This window comes from Rhododendron vialii, chromosome 10a, assembly GCF_030253575.1.
Source record: "Rhododendron vialii isolate Sample 1 chromosome 10a, ASM3025357v1".
In the NCBI taxonomy this organism is placed as follows: Eukaryota; Viridiplantae; Streptophyta; class Magnoliopsida; order Ericales; family Ericaceae; genus Rhododendron; species Rhododendron vialii.
Window position 1 is genome coordinate 3,169,760 of NC_080566.1, and position 23,645 is coordinate 3,193,404.

Below are 23,645 nucleotides of genomic sequence, written 5' to 3' on the forward strand. Positions count from 1 at the left end.
GCCATAGACAAGCCCGACGACGGCGGCAAAAGTACCCATCGACTCGACACATGCAAACAGAAGGCGCGAAACAGCCGCGGTGGCGACAACACAAGCGGCAAATGCCAAGCCGCCTCCTGTGCCGTCCGAATTAGCCTCGACGAGGGTCAGAAAACCGTGCAATAAGCTCGCGTGGGTGAGAACGTAGTAGCAGTAGAAGATCGTTGATAGTTGGAAAAAGCACTTCTCGTCGCAACGAGATGCTTCTGATGGTCCCAGGGCAATGTAGGTTAGGCTGATGGATGCAATGAAAGAAGCATGGATGCACAAGAGACCACCAAGGAAGGAATTCTGATCATTCCTCATCTCTGTTGAGTTAAAGTGAAAAAAAAAAAATGAGGCAGAGTTGAAGGAAATTATGAGGGAAAAGGTGGCTTTGAGAAGTGATAGATATAGTGGAATTCGGAGGACTTTTGGGTTTCAAGGGCTATGCATTTGTAAGAGTTCTGACTGTGATTTGAACCACTTTTGGCAATGAGTTGAAAAAAGGGTTGAGGAATGATACATACAACAGAAAAAATACAAAGAGATTGAGTGCTGAATTGTGGATGAATTAGAAGTTAGAACTATAAAAAGAGATTGAGTGCTAGCTGAATCTTGTGCATGACATGACAACTGGTTACAAATTTGGCAGCCATGATATTTTGTTGTAGGGTTTTGCATAAGAGCAATATGTTATAGCACAGACGTCCGAACGCAAATTCTAACACAGATGTGTTCGGAGGCATTACAAGATGCACAAATTCACGTGGCACGTGAGTTTCACGACTGCACTATGAAATCCACATGCATTAGACGGCTCTGAACGTACACGTCTATTTATCAATCTTTGGATTAAGGTCTGTGTCCAAAGCATGCATTACTGTTTGTATGCAAAATGTTGTGGAAATAAAATTAATTTTCAGTTCAAAATGACATCCATGGAGTGCCAGGTGGTGGTGGTTAATTATACAGTAGTTTCATATATCTGTCCCTGTTGTATTATTCTAAAAAATGGGAACATGGGAGATTCTATGAAGAGCTTTGAAACAGCTGCTGCTCAACATATCTTCTAGCTTTTCTAAACCATGTCAGGTGATGGTTCCAACTTTTCCAGAGAGAAACATCCATATATGTAAATCATGACTTCATTTTTTGACTTGTACTACATATACAAGAACATCAGTCATCATGTACATATTGGGGAAGAGCAGGTGGGAAACATCTAAATATGCAAATTGTGCATTGTGTGTGGGCCCACACTTAATGCGAGTGAATTTATGTATGTGTTTGTGGTTTTAGCATCACTCGAGAATTAAAGGAGTGAATGTCCTATAACAGTGCATACTGGTCTATACCAGTTGGTAGGATACAATATTCAAAAACTTTGAGTGTAAGAGTCAGTCGAAATTAAATCAAGGGATTTGGCCAAGTGGCCAACAACAAAGAAGCTGACTTTAAAGATGTTGTAAGTTCGAATTCCACGAAAGTCAAATGTTCCAAATCTTAAAGCCACTGGAGGTTTGCCCAATCGATAATTTTTTAGACCCGAAATTAGTCAAGATGCTCATAAATTGACCCGAACATTCAATTATAACAAAAAAAAATGGTCAACCGAAATTATATCGCTTAGTAGTGTAAATTGTAAAGTAAGATTAGGATTTATCACTTGGACATTTGGAGCGTCAAAAAAATACTAACAAAAAGAGTTAATTGACCGTCAAAGCTAGTACGAGTATTTCTCATGGCCGGTTCTTGGAACGGTCTAATTTCGGATCCACCCCAAACCGGTCCTTCAGCCCTTCGAAATTCTCACTCCCAAGTCCAAGCAAGAACCCTCAAAACCCTCGCAAGATCTCTGCTTTTCGCCCCAAACGATCAAACTCAGAGGAGCAAAGAGCAGAAAAAAAACTGCACCATAAAGTCGTCGACCATGGCTTTCGGAGGCTCAGCCGTGGCTCCACCGTCTGCAGTGGCAGCGGCGGGAGGACCGTCGGGCACAAGGCAGGTGAAGCTCGAGAGAGAGTGCGAGCTGAGGATCGAAGTCAGTCCCGACTCACCTCTCCGCCTCCGCATCCTAGCCGGCACCGCCGAGATCTTCGGCACCGAAATCGCCCCTGAAATCTGGCTCAGTTTCCCTCCAGGCCTCAAATTTGCAGTAAGCATAGTGAATGTGGTCAATTTCAATTTTAACTTATTAAGCCAATGTGTTTTACATGTGAAACGTGATTTGTTGGGAATTACTGCAGTAAACTTGGCATAGTACTGGTAATTATATATCAAAAATATGTACTTTGTGGATTCCACTGGTGTTACATAGGGGTGATAAACGAAACGAACGAGCTGAGCAGGTGTTTGTTCAAGCTTGGCTTGAAAACTTAGCGAGCTTTGAAATGATTTTCAAGATTAGCTTTTTTATGAGATGAGCCGATCTCAAGCGAGTTTTAATCGAGCCAAACACAAGTCGGTCTCGAGTAGCCTGTATTTTTATGCGTCATAAGCCGAATGAACGAGCCAAGTAGTAGCTTGTTGCCAATTAAAAAAAAAAGTAGTAGCTTGTAGTTGAACCATTGCAAGTTGCACAACAATTACATATTACGGCTTGATGCTATGTCTACCCAGTTTCTGTGGCTGCTTGAATCGAATTATTACTTTCTCAGCAATATACGTTGCTGTTTGAATCACTAATTACGTTCTCATGAATTCCCAGATGTCAACGTCATGGAACTTAAACAGTATTTTGGACATTTAAAAGCTTAATGAGCTTCAAAAAGATTGTTTTTGGATTTGTTTCTTTATGTAAAAAACCAATCTTGAAGCAAGCATGAGCTCAAACTCGAGTAGCTTGGTTCATTTATCAGCTCTTTTGGTGGACTTGTGACTTTTTTGGTGGACTTGTGACTTTTTTTGTGGAACCAACCGACTTTGTTTAGTAGTTTATGGACACTGCGTGTTGGAGAAAAATCATCTCAGGAACCATTTCAAGAGAAAAAAAAACTTAATAAGGAATTAAGATTTGGACTTGAGGCCTAAACTTCCTTTGGTTGTGTCTTGGTGTTTCAAAGTTTGAATGAAGTTATGATTTTGCGGTTTATGCAAGAACATAACAAGCAGATTCGTTTTTGTCCATGTATTTTCAAATAAAAAAACTAGTTTATGGACACTGCATGTTGGAGAAAAATCATCTCAGGAACCATTTCAAGAGAAAAAAAAATAATAAGGAATTAAGATTTGGTCTTGAGGCCTAAACTTCCTTTGGTTGTGTCTTGGTGTTTCAAAGTTTGAATGAAGTTATGATTTTGCGGTTTATGCAAGAACATAACGAGCAGATTCGTTTTTGTCCATGTATTTTCGAATAAAAAATCGATAGAAAGGGAAAACATAATAAAACACTGGGGAATTTTCCCCTTTGATATTGTTTTTCCTTCTCCTTGTTGATTCCTTGCCATTCAAAGATTTGTTTAATATGGATTTAAGTACGGGGGAATATCCAGGAGGAAAGCATATTTTATTTGGAAAGGAAATGTTTTTGGTGGCCTATAAATTTAGGTCCTCCAATGTTCTCTGATTTTTCTTGAGTGTAACCGCCATATAGGAAGGTAAGTTGCTGCGAGGGAGAATGCAAACAGATGAGAGTGTACAAAGAGAGGGAAAGACATTCGTATAACTCACAATATATGCAATCCAAAGTTGAAGTTCAATACATCTCATCCCCTTGTATAGATGCACAACAGCACAAGTAGTGGCGGATTACACTTAAGAAAGATGTTTTTATTTTACTTGCGGGGCAGCCCCTCCTCAAGCTTTAAGAACATTTTATTTCACTTGTAGTTAGTATGAAACATGCTTCCAATTTAACCCATCTTGATCTTTAATTCTTTATATCTGACACAGTGACACTTAAGTTTTGTAGCCATTACAGCCTATATTTGTGTTTGTCTTTTGGATTCAATTCTTCCTCATATCAATTGTTTATATTACTCAAAAAATCATGTTTAGGTAATCGCCTCTCAGTTCACTTTCTTTTCTCAGTGGCGGCTAACCAATTTTGTTACGTGTGACATCAACACTTTTGCAGAATTGGTTTCTTCTTCTCTTGAGTTGGCTTCTTGCCATCTCCTCTTCTTGGGGCAGGCTGGCATAGTAATGCCGTTTGGTCTCCCCTCTTTAATCTTTGTAATTCTTGAAAGATTAATAATATTTCTTCTTTCGCCGTTCACAAAAAAAAAACCTTGTGGTCTCCTAACCAGTGACAGTTGAACCCTAAAATCGGTTCATTCAGACCTGTCTTTTTATGTATATCTAATGTAGTGTTTGCTCAACTAAATATTCAAAAACAGAAATATGTGATTCATGTGGTGTAAATATTTGTAATGCTAGAAAGCTCATATCAATTAGGCTGCATCTATGTGTCCGTGGCCCCTGTAATGGCAGTTAAACCAATAACTTCTGTGGCGTTTTGACAAAAACTGATTACCTGTAAACCATTGGTTCGGAAGGCAAATGTTTATTAAGGATTTCGTTACTACTCTGCTAGCAAAGATATGAACCCGCACGCTCTCATGTGCATGCAGAAGTTTATATTCACAAGTTCATACTCATGCAGACGAAATTAGTTGCATCAGGCACCAATTATTTGATTTCACACCTCGAAGGATCTTATGTTTCAGAAATAACATGCTGGCCCATAATCAAAGTGACTTTGAGCCAATTCCTTGCAAGATTATCGTTTTGTACTAGGTGAATAGGAAAAATGCTTGCAAATGAATCACCATTTGGATGTTTCATGTATAAATAAGTTCTTTTGCCTTATGTTGATGAGTGTTCAGTTTCATGTCTCAGGTTTTTAGTTGGTATGGAGCCACAATTGAAATGGATGGCGCTACTGAAACTGATTATACAGCAGATGAGGTATGCCTGTTTTCTCAAACCATTTTTGCTTTGTAATCAGGTATTGTGCTAGTATTTCTTTCTGTTAGCAGTAGAATGGCAAAAGTTTTTTTGTGACAATAGTGTTCTGCATCTTTGTTTTAGACACCTATGATTAGCTATGTAAATGTACATGCTGTGCTGGAAGGACGAAGAAATCGTGCTAAAGCGTCACCTACTGATTCTGATCTTTCTCAGGTACTATTCCATGTTGTATACTGGATATATGCCATAGGAAAGATAAAAATTGGGGAGTCATATTACTGTATAATCTATTCTCTAACATATAAAGGGGCAACCCTTTTGGTTTGACCTGATGAATGAAGCTGTGTCACAAAAAATATTTTCCATTATTATCCTTCAAGAATTAAGTTTCTACAATTTTCTTAATATTAACTCCCATATTGACTTCATTAATCGGAGGATCGAAGAAGTAAAAAAGGAAGAGAAAAACTAACTGCATATCCCACGTTCAACTGCTGCATCATCCCCACATTCAAGTTTCAACTGTCCACATCCAAGCTTCTCCCATTTTGAAGCTTAATTTATGAAGAGGGAGAGAGAAGTTAACCTAATTTATGAAGTTATTCATAGACCACTGCCTCGATGAGCTTTGGTTTACTAGGAACTTCTGATCGGAACCACATGTTTAGGTGGGCAGTGGGCTTAAGGTTTAATATGCTATAGAACTTGTTTACATACATGTGGATCGATGTTAGTACTACTTATTTTAATGTGACACTGAGAGAAAGCAACTACTTTTGATGTCTTCTGAGTCTACTTGACTAATTATTTTCAGACAAGGATATGTTGGTGTTAATTGAATACTCCTACAAAACATAGCCATCACATTTATTTGTTATTTAAACTGCATTGTGATGTATGTCAGATAAGACATGAGTATACAAAGGTGTGTTTTGTCTATTGAAGTGCTGCAGCATAGAGTTTTGTTTGATTGAATGGCTTTGTAACAAAGGTCTCCATTGGTAGGACTTGTAATTCCTTGCCTTAGCCCTGCTTTGCATCAGTTGTACTTGTATTGTATCATGTTTTCTGATATTTAGGGGATTGAAGAGATAGAGTTTTTCTGGCATGAATGTACTTTTCTCATTCATAGCTGTTTTCTATGACTTTCTGTTTTCAACTTTGCAATTCTTCTTTTAATTTGTTTTGGTTCCATAGGACTGAACTTTGCGCATTTGTAATATAATGCAACTCTCCAGTTATCTATCCACATGTCCATCTGTATACAGTGTACCCATGCATGAGATAGTTTGTTTGTTATGGTCATCACTTTTTGTTGGTTCAGGGTCCCAGGGTAATTGTGGTGGGACCTACAGATTCTGGAAAAAGTACCTTATCGAGAATGCTTCTTAGCTGGGCAGCCAAACAAGGTTGGAAACCTACTTTTGTTGATTTGGATATTGGCCAAGGATCGATAACCATTCCTGGATGTATTGCTGCTACCCCAATTGAATTACCAATTGATCCGGTGGAAGGAATCCCTCTTGAAATGCCTCTTGTATACTTCCATGGCCACCCAAATCCTGGGTAAGAAACTTTTTTCATCCTCAGTTGACAGCTATTTCTTTCTCTTATTCTTGGAATTCGTTTCCTTCCCTGATTCGTTCCACAGGAATGTAAAAGCTTGTTTGCTACTCTGTCTAGATTTAGTTGTCAGCTTTTTTTGTGTTCAAGTATGATGGATATTCTTAAAACTAGTGCTTTGCAGTCCGAATGTAGATTTGTACAAGGTGCTTGTGAAGGAGCTTGCTCAGATTTTGGAGAGACAGTTTGCTGGAAATGCAGAATCTCGGGCTGCGGGCATGGTCATCAATACCATGGGATGGATAGAGAATGTTGGTTATGAGGTAACTGTATTTCAACCTCTGCTGCATACCATGCTTGTTTGCTGGAATTCTCAGATAATGTCGCAGATGTGGGTGGTGTGGTTTGTTAAGTATCCTTTTTTTTTCTCCTGCAGTTGCTTCTTCATTCAATTGATGCTCTGAAGGCAAATGTTGTTCTAGTTTTGGGTCAGGTAAATGCTTTATGGTGTATGTTCTGTGGTGACTGGTGAGATATCCTTTTAGCATTTATTTTGATTTTTATAGGATTGTTTGTGTGCCAATGCATTGTTGATTTAAATTGATTATTGTATTTGGACATTGATGTCATTGTTGACTGGCCAAGTTCCATAGCAACCTTGTCCTTCTCAGGTGGCTATGCAAAAGCTTAGTCGTAGGGAGCTCCTAAAGTGTTGCCACTCGCACCTTAGGAGCGTGCTCCTGCGCTCCCAACTAATGAGCTTGGCAGGAGCCCTCTCCCATGGAGATGTGAGCACACTCCTCACGAAGATTGGAGCTTTTGTACGATCCTTGTTTTTTGAAACAGGGATTTATCACTTGGCTTTATTAATTGGTCTTTGATGACCTCATATATTTATAGCCCTAGGCATGGTATCTTGAAAAAAACCAGATATTGTGACAATAGCTAGGAATGGCAACGGGGCGGGGCGGGTTTTGATGTACCCCGACCCCGACCCTAAAATTCCCGAACTCCCCCGACCCCGTCCCAAACCCTAACTGGGTAATGGAAATTTCCCCCGCCCCCGCCCCTATCGGGTGACTGGTTTACCCGCCCCTATCGGGTGACTGGTTTACCCGCCCCGCTCCGTCTTTTTTTTCAATTCTCCATCAAAAGAATACAGCCAACAATGAAACAATTCATTCTCAGATTTTCTCAACAACACAACAAACACAACTAAACAAGTTCATCCATTTGCCAAGGAAAATAACACAAACAAACAAGTTAATCCATAAGCAACTAGCTACTCGAAAGTGTTCGATCATAATAACAAACAACAACCGACAAGTGATCTTGCAACAAGTTCATCGAAAATAAAACTAAGAATTTCAACAAGTTCATCCAAAATAAAACCCCCAAAAAACTCGTAGACAATTTTTCCAACTTTTGTGCAAAAGTGAGCCATTCCAATCCAAAAAGCTCACGTTCAATACATCAAAAAAAAAAGTAAGAGAGCGCCAACCTGATCTGGCAACTGGTGAGACGGAATCCGGCGACCGGCGTTTCATTGCGAGAGCCAACTCAGCCTAGAGGCTTGATGGATTGGTGGTTTCACTGGTTCGTAAGTCATAACTTTGTAAATTGTAATCGCCGCACTTAAGATAAGAGTAGACGAGCAACACTGAACCCTAGGGTGAAGGGACAAGGGTTTGTAAATTTACTGAATATTTGATCTTTGTTGGCTTGTTGGGCTATGTAAAAAATTAGGCCCATCCTTTAGCTTAGCCCAAAACCAAAACAATCCATTCCTTTACTACTATAAAAACGTGAGTTACAAATATATATATATATATATATATATATATATATATATATATATATATATATATATATACGGGGCGGTTCCAGGGACCCTTTAAAAAACCTCTAAAAAAACCCTCCAAATCTTAATTTCATAGTTCCCGATCAAATATTGATGATTCGAGTCACTCAATGTGTTCAGAACGTGATTTTAAGGGTGCCCGCGAGAAATTGGCAAAAAAAAAAACCGGGAAGGGCTTGATTTGAGCAGTTTTTTATTAAACCGTTCATTAAAGTTCAATAAAAAACTGTTCAGATGAAGCCTTTTCCTGTCATTTTTTTTGCTTATTTCTCATAGGTATCCTTAAAATCACGTTTTGATTACATTAAGCGGCTCGGATTATCAAAATTCGATCAGGAACTTGGGGAGGTTTTTTTAGAGATTTTTTTAAGGGTCTCGGAAACCGCTATTACCCGAAACCCGGCCGGGGTTTTTTTTTTACCCAACCCCGACCTGAAACCCGAAATTATTATAGAAAACCCGCTTCGTTCGGGGCGGGGCGGGTTCGATTGCCAAGCCTGACAATTGCCCATTACTTCCACTTATGTTATGGTGGACTAGGCCCATATTTTTACTCCCTAAGATGATTGTACTTATAAATTGTATATTCTATGCTACATATTTTTTGTAACATATGTACGCGTTCCTTTCACGCTCCTTAGGAGCTTCTATATTTCCTCGCTCCCCTGCTCCCAATCTGTGCAACTAAGTGCCAAAGTCTACCAGCGGAGGAGATACATAAACTTAACAGTGGAGTTAATTTACTATTAACACCAATGTTTTCTCAGATGAGATCAGTTATTATATGGAGACTAGGCCTTGTTCGTTTTGGGGTCTAAAAACCCCTGGGCATGGTCTCCAATAAATTTTCTCTATTTATCTCTTTCCACTCATTACTCTCAAAAACCTCCATCAAAACCCAAACCGAACAGGATTACTTGTAGGAATAATTTACACGTGTAATGATACACTGTCAAGCTATGTAGCACCGACACTCCAAAAGGGCGCCATGTCCACGTATTGGACACGAGGACACGGCCGGGACACGCCACGTGGCGTGTCCAATAATTTTTATTATTTTTTGATAGGGGACACGGCTGGGGACACGCCGGGGACACAGCTAGGGGTCAAAATGTAATATTTTTAAAATTTTTGGGGGTTAATATGAAATTATTCAAAACATTTGGGTTAAACTGCAATTTTTCCTTTGAAATTTTTTTATACAATTTGTGAAATTATTCATATACAATGTTTCATAATTTTTTTTTTATATATATGTACGTATATTTATTTTTTATTTATTTATACACGTGGCGTGTCCCCCGCCGTGTCCGTATCCCCATTTTTTTAGAATTCCCGTGTCCGTATCCGTATTCGTGTCCGTGCTACATAGCTGTCAAGTTCTTGGAAACTGGCTTGGGCCAATGACGGATATTTTCTTGAATTTCACTTTTAGAACCTTTTCCACCAAGGTTTAATTTTAACCCCAGACTGCCCGTGTTTTTATGCTCACATAAACTGTGCAGGAGAAACTTTTCAGCATGCTAAAAGATGTTTTGAAAAGCAAGCCTAATGTAGATGTTGTGAAACTTCAAAAATCAGGTGGTGTCGTAACCAGGCTGGGGAATGTCCGTAAGAAGGCAAGGCATTTTCGGATAAAGGTAAACAACAAAGTTTTTGGTCTTTGAAGTTGGGCAAATCGCCAGTCCTCTGTTAGTTGTGGGAATCTTGAATGATTATTTGTCACACTCCTGCCTTATATATTGATTTTTCTGTTTCCTTGGTACACCATAGCTAAATCAGGCAGATATTTTTTCATACCAGGAATATTTTTATGGCCCTTCAAATGACTTTTCCCCGCATTCCAATACCGCAAATTTCAGTGATCTGTCTATCTATAGAGTTGGTGGTGGACCACAGGCTCCACGTTCAGCCCTGCCCATTGGTGCAGAGCCTGCTGCAGACCCTACTAGATTGGTTCATGTGACTATTAGCAAGGACATGCACCATGCTGTTCTTGCCGTTTCATTTGCCAAAGAACCAGATCAAATTATTTCAAGGTATGGGCACTGATCTTTCTTTCCTATATTTTATAGAGTTCATGTCATCACTATAGTGCAATGAGTAGCACTTGATTAATCCTCTGCTCTAGGCGCTATGTCGGGGATTGCGATTGCAACCCTTGATGGGTTTTCTTTAGAAGAACCTCTCTGTATTTCACCCGATGATTGTTCCAAACAAGCATTTACAATCTCCTCCCCCTCAGGCAATGAAGAGTTTTAGCCTTGAAAATATAAAACAATGGCCCTGACAAATGGTACTTCATATCAGACCTATGGGTCAGTTATGCATAAATGCCAATTTTCAGGTGAGCCTTTATATGTTCAGCGACAACATTGGATACATTTTCTCCAATTAAGGATGCGAGTGAGTAAAACATTCACTTCAATGCTAGTACTGGAATTCACAATTTGCCTTGCACCTCTAAGGTCCCGTTCCACTTTTACAAAAAGTTATTTTTCTGTCCAAAAAGAAGGCTGGTTCCAGATCTTGAGCCTTCCCTATTTTTAAAAATGTAATGACCAAAACGACGTCGTTTTGGTGTTTGGTCCCCACAGTCTCCGAGTGAAATGACAATACTGTCCTTGCCCCATTTTACGTCGTTTTGGTGTTTGGTCCCCACAGTCTCCGAGTGAAATGACAATACTGTCCTTGCCCCATTTTATCTCCTAGGGCTTCCAGTGTACGGCCAAAACCTCCTTATCTCATCTCCACAGCCCTCCTTCATCTCCGCAGCCCTCCCTCGCCCCTTTCCAGAAGTCCCCATCCCTCTCCCCCTCGCCGCCCTCTCTCCCCCGTGGAGCATAAAAACCACTACCAGCAACAGCCACGCAGGGTATGCAACATTCGTCTAAACCAAGCACCTCCCGGAGTTCTCTTTCAGGAGGAAGATAACCAATTTCCATCCTCCAGATCAAATTGTGGATGCAATATTTCGTCACCGTATGTAAGGCTACGCCCTTCTGCCGAACCTGATGAAGAGTTGAGAGAGAGAGAGAGAGAGAGAGAGAGAGAGAGAGGAGTCTCTGGGTCCATTTGTCTGGTATGTGCGTCAAAACAAGAGCGTATGAGAAATTTAATTGGTAGAAGGGGCAATATGGTCATTACAGCAATAATCATTTTAAAAAAAGAACAACTGTTTAAGGGAAAGTGGAATGGATCTTCGGTTTTGGTACTGTTCATTACACGAAAAGGTACTTTGGGAAACAGAAACAAAACTGGAACGGCGTATAATCCTATCAATCAAACAGTCCGCTACTATGGAAGGAGCGTATGATCGCTTGGATATGCTCAGAAGTGAGCATGTGGCTACCATTTTCGCTATCCTCGTACAATATTCTCATTTGGGAATAACTTGAGAGTTGAGAGTAAACAAATGAAAGCCCTTTAACTTATTTTGCTTTCTGGGACAAATAAGGGGCTTTTGTTCTCACATCAAGGTTGAGATACTAACCAAAAACAATCTAGCCTGTGTGGAAAGTGCTGGCAAAAATGTCCAATTGTACTTGCAGCTTTCCATTTGGTTATATTCAGGATTTCAACTCTTTTTAATCGTATGTATTGATTGGTTACTTTTTCCAACAGTAATGTTGCCGGGTTCATCTGCATCACTGAAATAGACTTTGACAGGTTTGAATGTAAAACTTCTGCATTTCTCAATGTGATTCATGCATGGATTAGCCGTTTGTTCTAATTCTATAACTTATCATTTCCAGGAAGAAAATTACATACCTTGCGCCTTCCGCGGGGGAACTCCCAGGCAGATTCTTGATCATGGGAAGCTTGGCATGGCTTGAAACCTAGACGGTCAGTTTCAGCTGAAAGCTCAACATGGTTAAGTTGTTCAGTTAGATTTAATTTATCACCCAACCAAATATGTCTATATTGTAATTTCAATCTTGTACTGACAATGCTAGAGATTTAATGATGCTATAGCTTTGTCATCCTATTAATATATGAGGTTTTAGTCTTCATATCCTTCTTGTTGACTGGTGATGTCTTCTGTTGGGCTTCGGTGAGGATCAGTGAATTTTTCAAACCTATTATTCAGATCTGCATCCTATGTAACATTATTTGAATTGTTGCAACCGTGACTCAATGTCTTCGTGGCGGTGACTACGTAACTGAGTAGAGACGGCGACTTGCAGAATTGGCATTTCTTGAGGCGGCAATTGGTTGGTATTGGGGCCGCTGCCTCTGTGCCTCTGATTCAGTTTGCCAGTTTTGGATTTGGGGAGGTTTGTTTAATTTCATAAGAAATGTCTTCTTATGATTCAACAAGGGGTGATTCCTTTCAAACACAATCTCTAATTGCTATTGTACACCTTTTATATGCTCTATTTTTTCTTTCCAAACCCCAGATAATCATTATTTCACCACATCAATCTCACCCTAAACCTAGGTATGATAAACGAACCAAGAGTGTTACACACACAATCGTTGTGTACAACACAAAACACAATCAATTTTTATCCGTCCATAGTTGTATGAAATGGTTAAGATTTACTCAAACTCTTTCTCGAAAAAGTTAAACTTTTTTCCTGGAAGAGTTTTTTTTAAATCTAGACCATCCAAACACATCTGGATGGTCATAATTAGTTGCACGACCAACACAATGGTTGTGCATGTAGCATTTTTGTAAACTAATCAACCTGGTTGAGTTTGATATTTGAAATTTCGTTCAATATTGATTTGTTACATAAACAAACCTACTTGAATAGAAATTTGAAACTCGTTAAGTTTTCAAGCCAATTGCTGCCCGTCCCGTTCGGTTTTGAGTTTTACAAGATCAACTCTTAGTCAGCTTAATTAAAGCGTTTGAGACCAACACGTTTTTGTAAATAAATATAGGGCCATCCCACTTTATTTTAATGTCTTGAGCCCTCCTATCTCTTTATTGTTTTTTCTATACATGTGCACAGGCAATCCAGTTTAGATTTGGCACCCTCTTTTTTAGCGATCGCGTAACGTGAACACAAACTGCGAAATCTATGAATTCTATCATGGAATCGTATTCATCCATTAGAGCCTACACAAAATATTGCTTTAGGACGGCAAATGGCGCCCCTCTTTTCGATTTCATAGGATGTTTTCCGAACTCTAACTATAAACTATCTCATAGGTGTTTAGATGCATTTTACTAAATGATCTTTACAGCTCAGCATTCATGTCGAGTTGAATTTTTCAACTTTAGTAACTAATCACTATGGAGGGCTATATTATATTTTGATTTGATTGGCGTATTTCACTGCATTAATTAATCACATCCACAAGCTATAAATCTAATGTGGTACTTATGAATCCATTAGAACTTTGGAATTACAAAGAGGGGTAGGGAAATACAACTAGATTTAGAATCAGAAGCCAGCCAAAGAGCACGCTTGTTAGTTATTCTGCTGCCATTTAGAGTTGAGAAAGTCGGTTGCTTGACCATAGTCCGATTTCATAATGAAATTAAGCTCATCCCAAGTTCTTTTTTTGTCAACATTATACATCAGCGGGATTTAATGGGGGTGTTAGAGTTAGCTAATGGGGTCCATAGCCCTGGCCCCCCGAGGGACTCGAACCCTAGTCACCACTAGGGGAAGAGAGGTGGACAACCAAATTCACTAAAAGTGGTTCGCAGCTTATCACAGGTTAGCTACCCTAGAACAGGCAACTCTGATAGTCCATGCTTCTGCTGTAAAAGCTGAGACTCAGGTCCTGTCCAGTCCCAAAGCATTTAGTCCTGTCCAATTTTGGACTTTTGTGGATTGTTTTGGGCTCCTGACAATGATCAAAACTATTCATTTTGTAGAGCTCGTTGAATTCTTCAAGCATTTAAAAAAATTCAATTCCACTGGATAGCAATCGATGACCTAACGAATCACGTTTATGTTGAAACAAATATATTGTGCGCAATATTTCGGGCCCATCTGTTTCATATTGTGTACATCAGCGGGGGTTAGCGGAGTGTTAGTAGGTTAGTCCACAGGAGGTTTCACAGGCTAATCATAACTCTGAATCTCAAATGTCCACAACGAGTCTCAAACCCTGACTTCCCACATGGGGAGGACAGAAGTTACCAACTAGCAACTACAGGAGCCCATTCGCAAGTAAGGGCTTGGGATCCTCTGTCCCATTTTGCCTGTCCTAGTTCCCTGTCCCAGTTGCCAAAACTTGACACGTGTCCTTCACACCAAAAATCAGATCACAAAGCCACACCAAATTCCCCCTGCTAATTCCCAGTCGTCGAGCTCCCAAAACGGCCTCTGCACCGCCGCCGCAATCGCGTTGTTCGTCTCAAGTGACCTCGTCAAGACGCCGCCCGACTTCACCTCCTTAGAAGACGAAGACGAGACGATCGCCTATGCCGGCCACGCGCCTTGGCGAATAGAAGACGAGATGAAGACAAGACGAGAGGCTTGGAACTCGGATTCCGGCTCCCTCCGCCGCTGCTCACATGGCTCCTCCGCCTCCCATGGTTCTTTTCTTCTAATTTCGTGAGAGGAAATTTCCGACGTGATGCTAGAGGTTTGAGTGGGTTATGACGAGCGAGGCAGCAATTTGGCGGAGAGAAACAGGTGTTTTGTCGGCTAGGGATATCACAGTAGAGATGTGATTGGGTGTGGCTTTGTAATCTGATTTTTAGTGTGAAGAACACGTGTCAAGTTTTGACAACTGGGACAGAGAACTAGGAGAGGCAAAATGGGACAGAGGATCCCAAGCCATTGGTAAGTCTCTTTATTGTTGGAGAAAAATATTTTTGGTCTTAAAAGCTGAGTCAATTTACTAGGAGTACTATTAACACCAATGTTTTCTCAGATGAGATCAGTTATTACACGTACAGAGATCAGTTATTGGATTTTTGTAGGAATAATTTAGAGTGCCAATTTAAGTTGTTGGAAACTGGGTTGGGCCAATGACATTGACAGGGATATTCTCTTGGATCATTCTCTTCTTGACCACAATTATGAAGAAATTGTCCAGTAAAATTATATAAAGATCGCCTTCTTTCAACATTTTCAGTTTACTACCACCATCTCATAGGATTGCTAATTGAACACTGAAAATGTCAAAACTCGTTAGATTTTTGGTACATATATATTTTGCCAATATATATATATATTGAGATGGTACCCTTAAAATCATATTCTAATTACATTGAGCGGTTCGAATCATCAAAATTCAATCGAAAACTTGACAGAGGTTTTTTAGAGGTTTTTTAAGGGTCTCCGAAACCGCCCCGTATATACATAAAGAGAGAGATATGTAGCCACAGTTACGACCGCCCTTAGGTGCCTAAAAAGGCAGCCATTTACAATTTCTTATTCTTATTATTGATACTTTGTTTTTTTTTTTTTAAATCAGCAAATCAAAAGGAATCAGGCATGTTCGAAGGAATAACTTCATTGCTAGACGATTCTGACTCTGGTTATTTCAATTTCATCCAACTATTTTGTACAACGCCATTAAAAATTTCGGCCGGCAAATCCAATCCAATCATGCATGTAAATAAAACCCTATCGGACTCGTATATATACGTACACACACATCGTATATTCAAAACTTATTATTACTAGCTCAATCTCCAACTATTTTGTACAACGCCTTTAAAAATTTAGGCCGGCAAATCCAAATCCAATTATGCATGTTAAATAAAACCCTATCAGACTCGTATATATACGTACGTACACACACATCGTATATTCAAAACTTATTATTACTAGCTCATTCTCCATGATCATCAGTATTCACTCTTCAATCAATCATGAAGAACTCTCTTCTTCAGCTCCTTTTTATTTTCACTCTTTCTTCTGCATTAACATTACAAGCTCTGTGTCAAGGTTCCTCTGGCAATACTACTACTTATAACGTGCTTAATTTCCGGGCAACTGGAGATGGATCTACGGATGATACCCAGGTTCAACTAAACCAACTTTTTTCAAGTTGATATTTTTGGAGATTATTTCTCTTTGTTGCGAATTTTTGTAATTTGTTTTGGCACGTCCCTAGCTCCCTTAATTAATCAGATAATGCACGTACGTGAGGGCAAGCTGAAACGGATGCGTGAGCGCAACTTTGGAAAACGTCCAAATCCATTAAATTTTGTGAGAGCGAGGGATTGAGAGAAAGAACAAAGGGCCCTACTGACCAATTATGCGACTTAGGTCCCTCCTCCTCTTTCTTTTTTTGTTGCTTAAGATAAAAAAAAAAAAACTATGGTCAGTTCTAACTCACATCCTCCCTCCCCACTTTTTTTTTATTGTTTATTCGTGTCACATTCAGTTGAAAAAAATAAGGTACTCTCATGATTTTTTTAAAATTTTTTTTTACAATACTACACAGTTCTAAATGAGATCTTTTGAACGGTGTACAAAATTCAAAATTTTATCTAAGAATATACAGCATTGATCCATAAGTTGACATGACTATTCAGAAACAACCAACAATTGAGAACATATTAGAGCATGTCTAAAGACAAAAATTAAATTGAATTTTTTGTATTTTGCAAAGTGCGAAGTCTTTTGTTTTTTGGTCTTTCGTGAAACTTTTGGTCTTTTGTTGTTCTTTCTTATCTCTTTTGATTTATTTTATTTGGAAAATTTTCAAATTTGATTTAAATAATTGGATGGTAAAAATAGAAACTCCCAGTAAAGATGATTTTTTGTTGTTTAAGAAAAGTGACTGCTTTGCCCCTCTGCCTATTGAATTGCTATAATGCAAATTATGGAATGTATAGAAGTTTAACTCCTTGCATTGGAAGGTAATTAATAAAACTATGATCTCTCTCTCTCTCTCTCTCTCTCTCTCTCTCTCTCTCTCTCTCTCTCTCTCTCTCTCTCTCTTGCGCGCGCGCGTGTGTAGGCATTTTTGGATGCATGGAATGCCACGTGCAAAAAAAGGGTGGGATCTCCTGCAACCATGCACGTTCCCTCGGGCTCCACCTTCTTACTACAACCAATTGTCTTAGCCGGCCCTTGCGACTCAGATGTTAACGTCCTGGTAAACACTTATACTTTTTTTTCCGGTCAATCGGAAATTAAACGCTTATACTTTATACTCCTACATGATTTCAACGTTGAGTGAACAAATATTTAAAATACTATAATGTATGAAAGATAATATCAATTTATGCCAATACTAACTTTAAAAACACTACCAAGAATATTTTTGATCAACCTACACAATTACACAAACATAGTCTCAGCATACAACCTCATGCAGCCTTGTCCATTTCAAAAGGCAAAATGTAAAACCTAAAGTTAAATTTCTAATAGATGAATAAAAAATGGGCAGTGCCAACTAATATAATCCAATTTTTTTTGAAATAGAACTACTTTATTAATTTGTGTAGGAAATTAACTTTAAACTTGGGTTAATCCTTACGTTGCCAATTCCATTACTCCATAGAAAAAAAGATTCACGTTGTTAAAGTAATTAAGAAAATCTTATATAGGGATTTCATATATGTCACGGGTTCATTTTTATTTGTTTATTCTCATTACTTTAATTTCTGTGTGTTATTTCGAACAGAAGTGGTGACAAAGGGTAATTATATTTGTTTCATTATTTTGTATTTTGAAGATAGATGGAACCCTAATCGCACCAAGTGATCCATCAGAATGGAAATGCAAGGACGATAAGTGCAGTAAATGGATCACCTTTCACAACCTCAATCACCTTTCCATTTCAGGGTCTGGTACTATCAATGGCCAGGGAACACAATGGTGGGCTTGCAAGGCAAGCCTCTCTCTCTCTCTCTCTCTCTCTCTCTCTCTGTCTCCAGAGTTTGGTGGAACTGGGGATATTGTAGTGCACCCCAGTATAGTACGGCACACGGACTGTCTATCTCATCAATCAATAATTGCGATGTGTTTTTTAACTTTAACCAGTAATAAATATCTTTTACCGATAAAAGATTGTTTTTAATCTGAACCGTTGATTCATCTTCGAACAACAATGTCCGGAGATCAATTTGGATATATATATATATATATATATATATATATATATATGAGTCCCCTTCTTATAAGAACTACCTTATTTTAATAAAATGCGGACCTCCCTTTTCCGATCGAATTTCGATGATCCGAGCTGCTCAATGTGTTCAGAACGTGATTTGAAGTGTACATGCAAGAAATCAGCAAAAAAAAAGACCGAAAAGGGCTTCATCCGAGCAGTTTTTGTTTATTTTTTATCTAACGGTTCAAATAACAACAGCTCAAATCAAGCCCTTCCGGATCATTATTTTTGCCGATTTCTCACGGGTACTCTTAAAATCACGTTCTGAATACATTGAGTGGCTCGTTTTATCGAAATCCGATTGGAAAAGGCGAGAAATGGGAGGTCCGCATATAAGGTCCTCATTTTAAGGTCATTACCTGAAGATTTCTTTTATATATATATCCGGAATCCTCCATTTGATACACGTGAAATCTACGTTACATCGAACAGTTTCGAATACATCTCGTGACGTCTTTGTTTCAGTCATTTTCTAAAGCACTATATATAGTACTCCCTACGTCTCTTTTTAAGTGTTGAGTTTCATAACTTCAATTTATTAACGAAACATCATCATTACATCTTTTATATCAACTTTTACTTTTATTTTTCCTACTTATTCTCTATGGAGACATCATTATTATACTTTTAATCACTAATTTTTCATCCAAAGTACTTTCCCTCATCTTAGCTTTTACTGATGTCAGTTTTTCGTCCTCTCTTCTTTCCAGGACTGTGGGACCAAACCAAGGGTGAGTATCTCCAATCAATTTTGTTCAATCTCTTGTATTTTTTTTTTTTTTGTTAATCAATATAGGAGAGATCATTTATATCATGTATAAATTACAAACTATTAACCCGAGATAATACATCCCTAATTATAAGAGTCTACGAGATAACCAAACTCAAAAACTCAATCATCACAAGAAATAAACTCATCATAGGAAAGAAACAAATAAAAAAAAAAAAAAGTTCCTCTAAGAAAAAAAACACAAATGCGCAGGTGGGAGGATTCGAACTCTTCATGACCTCCTAGTGAGATGCAAGAGTTTTGGCTATTGTTAAATATGTGGATACGCTTGATTACACAAAATTAATTATAATTTCCAGCTAAAATACATGCAATTGTTTCGTTTAATTGATTCTTCTAATTAGTATTGTTGTATTTGTCTTTCAAAGTGAATTAAATCATGTAAAATTCTTAAGAGATGAGAAAGACTCCTACATAATTCAACAATTCGGAAAGGCAAAATTGCATGGGAACATCGATAACTGCAATCCCTTTCAAGGATTAATAGAATCCTTTTTTGTCCGAGAGATTTTTTATTTTTATTTTTTGATAAATGCAAAAAAGGTTATTCGAGCTTCTTCAAACTAACACAAAAACGTACTATATACATACATATATATATTTTGCAGGGATTTACGCTATCAGACTCCAACAATGTGTATATCAGTGACCTAACTTTCATGGACAGCCCCCAAAAGCACATTGCCTTGGAAAGGTCGACATGGGTACATGCTACTAATCTGACCATCACCGCACCTGAGAACAGCCCCAACACCGACGGGATTCATGTTCAACAATCTCGAAACGTCTTCATAGAACAAACTCTCATCGGCACTGGTATGTATATCATCAAACTTGTCTTTTTTGGGGTAACATACAAACAGCCCTACATTCAAGCCACTAAATAGACCCGACCGTCGCAACCCAAACCAGCAAATGAGCTAGCGCGACTACACCAATCACGGCCTCCTAGGGCAACCCGTCGCAACCCAAATCTCCAAATGAGCTAGCGCGACCACACCAATCACGGCCTCCTAGGGCAACCCCTGGATGTGTGATCCGTCGCAACCCAAACCTCCAAATGAGCTAGCATGACCACACCAATCACGGCCTTCTAGGGCAACCCCCGGATGTGTGATCAAACTTGTCTCATTGGCAGTACCGAGCAAAAGTGAGCAACGGAGCAAAACATTGGCTTTGGATTCGGAATATTTTAAAAAAAATAAAGGGTCTCCAAATCTGTTTTTTATTTTATTTTATTTTATACGGTATACATCAACAGAGGTGAAGGGGGTGTTAGTATGTTAATTAACGGAGGGTTCAGAGACTATCCCTAGCCCTGAACCTCAAATTTACTCCCCAAGGGACTCAAACTCAAGTCACACCACTAGAAAGAGAAACGAGACAACTAATTTGACAAACTTGATTTCTCCGTCCAAATCTAGTTAGTATCCGTGAAATAGGCCTAGAAAATTATACTCGAACAAAAGAGGTCACATCAGATAAGAGAGTCCAAAAATTCGGTAACATAGCAAAGAGGTCCTCAATCATGAAAAAAAGAGCTAAAAAGGGCCTAAATTTCGGGAAAACTACTTTTGGTCTTTTGTAATCATGTGTTTTTTTTTTTCTCGGCAAACTGAACTTTTTATTAAATTCAACGGGATACATCGATCAAAAACAGTAACTATTACATGAAACTATAGAGCTATATCCAACCAAGATTGGATAGGAACACCTCACCGACTACCCTCTTTGTCTACCTCACCCTACATTTTCACTTTTCGGATCCCATCCAAATATCCTTTTGTAATCATGTGTTTAATAAGAGTGATTTGCATTATTTAAGCTACATATTTCGGATTCAAATTACTGAAATCGGATTTACAGAATTTGGAGTCGGATCAAATTAGGGGGATCGATTTCGGATTCGAAACCTATTGAATTTTGATCTAATCTGAGTCTATTGACGGGCCTAATTCACATACTAGCTACGGCATGTAACGAAATTATATTAACTCTATTAACGCGCGCAGGTGATGACTGTATTTCCATTGGAGATGGTTCGGCATATCTCAACATCAGTGGGATCACATGTGGACCAGGTCATGGCATAAGGTAATTATATATAGGAAAAACTTAGTACAGTTAATTAATTAATTAATTCCCTCTTTTTTTACCTCATCCATCGATTTTTAATTAATAATTATCTTTGAGATTAATTGATGGGTTTTTTTTTTCCCTTTTAATTTGGTAAAAAGTGTGGGAAGTCTAGGTTTTAATGGGGCAAACAACACAGTTGAGCATGTCTACGTAAGCGATGTGGTTTTCAGAGGAACTTCAAATGGAGCAAGAATAAAGACATGGCAGGTAATAATTCAAATGTACAGGCTAATTCTGTAGATAATTAATCTCATGATATTTGAAAATGGCTAAATGTCATTGATTTTTACTATTATCTTATGTTGTTTTACACTTAGCATTAATCTTTATTTACCTAAATAAAGGGGAAAAGCCAATGATGAGCGCCCATATATGGTTTAATTTGCTTGATTAGGGAGGGAAAGGATACGCAACGGACATTACGTTCCAACGGATAACTACTTTTGACTCACGATACCCCATCATCATCGATCAATTCTATTGTGAGCCCAATCAAACATGTCTAACTCAAGTAAGCATTTCTCTCCGCTCCGTCTTTTTTGATTTGGATATTCCGAGTTCTGTATAACTGGCAATGCTATATATATACGAAGAAACTTTCCGTAACCCAGTTGGTTAAATGATCTGGCCTATCATAATATAATTTTAAAATATCTCTGTCAAACTGTCACATCATTCTCGACGGATTTTCTATTACAGAAGTTTTGTCGTAAATCTTCTTCTTTGAAATGCACGTTTGTCGAGTCTATTTACCATATTAACCTTGTTAACTTTGGACTCGATTTCACCTAGACATCAGCGGTGGAAGTTAGTAACGTGAAATACATTGACATACATGGCACATCGAGTGGAGAGACTGCAGTAAAATTTGCATGCAGCAAGACAGTTCCGTGCACAGACATATCCATGAACGACATCGACCTCACCAGTGATGGTACAAGCAATACAATATCGTCGTGTCAAAATGTTCAAGGCAAGCAGCATGATGTTTTCCCCAGCGTCCCTTGCTTGACATCAAATTAAGGTCATCACACAAGTGTTACAAATCCCTGTTGGGGACTATACATACAATGTTCATTTTCACATTGAAATTTCGTAAAGGCGGTGATAGCAGATTCGAAAAGTTTCGATTGTACTCCCTTTGTACCAATTTGTTTGTCTGGATTCCAATTCATTAATTGACATTATAGTTACTCTGCAAAAACTTTAATTGAATTTTCAAGTAAATGAGAGGAGAATAATTATTTAGTGCCGGGTGGGCACGGGTCACGTGGTGCCGAGCATGCATCGCGGCCATCTAAACGTATTTTGGATGGCCCAAATCTATTTGGGCTTGAGGGAGTGTTTTGGTAATTTTTTTTACACTAAAAAATTGCCCAATTAAATAGATCTGAGACGTCCAAAATACGTTTAGACAACCGAGATGGTACTCGGCACAACGTGGCCCGTGCCCACTGGCACTGAAAAACTTCTCATATGAGAGGCCTTTTTTTCCATTTAAACATTGGAGTACTCTTTCTCTCCGATCGATGCATTCCACACATTGGATCAAAATATAACTTGGGAGAACCACAAATGGTACTGTAATTTCTACAATAAAAAGGATAGTAGAGTAAAATGTCGTAATTTTGTGGACTTGCTATACACTGCCGTAGATTCAGGATTTCAATATAGGAGGGGCAGTGGCACCTATTAATCGAAACTTTATATTTTTCCTTCGATCTAGCGGATGTCCGTGTCTAAAGGCACGTCCAAATTAAACGAAATACAGTTCCAACTTAAATAAATTTGCTCTACCCGTCTAATGTAACCTACTCACTCTATGTCTTACTTTAAAAAGCTCATGCCAAGGTAAAGAGAAGAAATAAAAATAATAATAATTTACAGGTTCATTATCATCCCTCTTGAAATAATATCAACTTAAAATCGAAAAAAACAATAGGTAATAAATTGGAAAGAAAAGTGTATAAATTACCACAACAGCAGGTCAAAGTATAACTTAAGAAAACATTCTCTTAATCGGACGGTTACGATCTTAGCTTGAAGGCAATCAACGACTGTAGAGGTTTGTATGTGTAGACAAAAATCGCTCTGTTTTATAATATAGATAGTACTACATTTTCAATACGTAAGTTTCGGAAGTTTGTAAAAAAAAGTATGAAAACTCAATAAATACCTAGAGCCCATTTGATTAGCGAGACAATGATAAAAAGTACAAGAAAGAAAAAAAAATACTTTTTTAGAATATCCTAAAAAGTGATAGAAAATAAATTTTTCCGTACAACCGTCCAAAGCTTAAGAGTTTGCCTTACTTTT

At 38.4% G+C, this 23,645-nt stretch overlaps 2 protein-coding genes across 2 annotated transcripts; both read left to right on the plus strand.

The window, feature by feature from the left end:
- Nucleotides 1-1,763: 1,763 nt before the first annotated feature.
- On the plus strand, nucleotides 1,764-12,369 carry LOC131304086 (protein CLP1 homolog). The gene is made up of 10 exons (XM_058331186.1): nucleotides 1,764-2,176; nucleotides 4,861-4,929; nucleotides 5,053-5,145; nucleotides 6,257-6,498; nucleotides 6,680-6,818; nucleotides 6,932-6,988; nucleotides 9,862-9,996; nucleotides 10,160-10,395; nucleotides 11,981-12,025; nucleotides 12,112-12,369. The coding sequence occupies exons 1-10, from the start codon at nucleotides 1,952-1,954 to the stop codon at nucleotides 12,197-12,199; spliced, it is 1,329 nt and encodes a 442-aa protein (XP_058187169.1). The 5' UTR covers nucleotides 1,764-1,951; the 3' UTR covers nucleotides 12,200-12,369.
- A 21-nt stretch (nucleotides 12,370-12,390) lies between these two features.
- Nucleotides 12,391-22,522, plus strand: LOC131304691 (probable polygalacturonase At1g80170). Its single transcript, XM_058332024.1, has 12 exons — nucleotides 12,391-12,410; nucleotides 12,528-12,633; nucleotides 14,624-14,858; nucleotides 15,746-15,808; nucleotides 16,222-16,298; nucleotides 17,963-18,118; nucleotides 19,111-19,131; nucleotides 19,799-20,006; nucleotides 21,203-21,284; nucleotides 21,428-21,536; nucleotides 21,724-21,891; nucleotides 22,122-22,522. Exons 1-12 carry the CDS (start codon nucleotides 12,391-12,393, stop codon nucleotides 22,350-22,352), a joined length of 1,476 nt encoding a protein of 491 aa, XP_058188007.1. The 3' UTR covers nucleotides 22,353-22,522.
- Nucleotides 22,523-23,645: the final 1,123 nt, after the last annotated feature.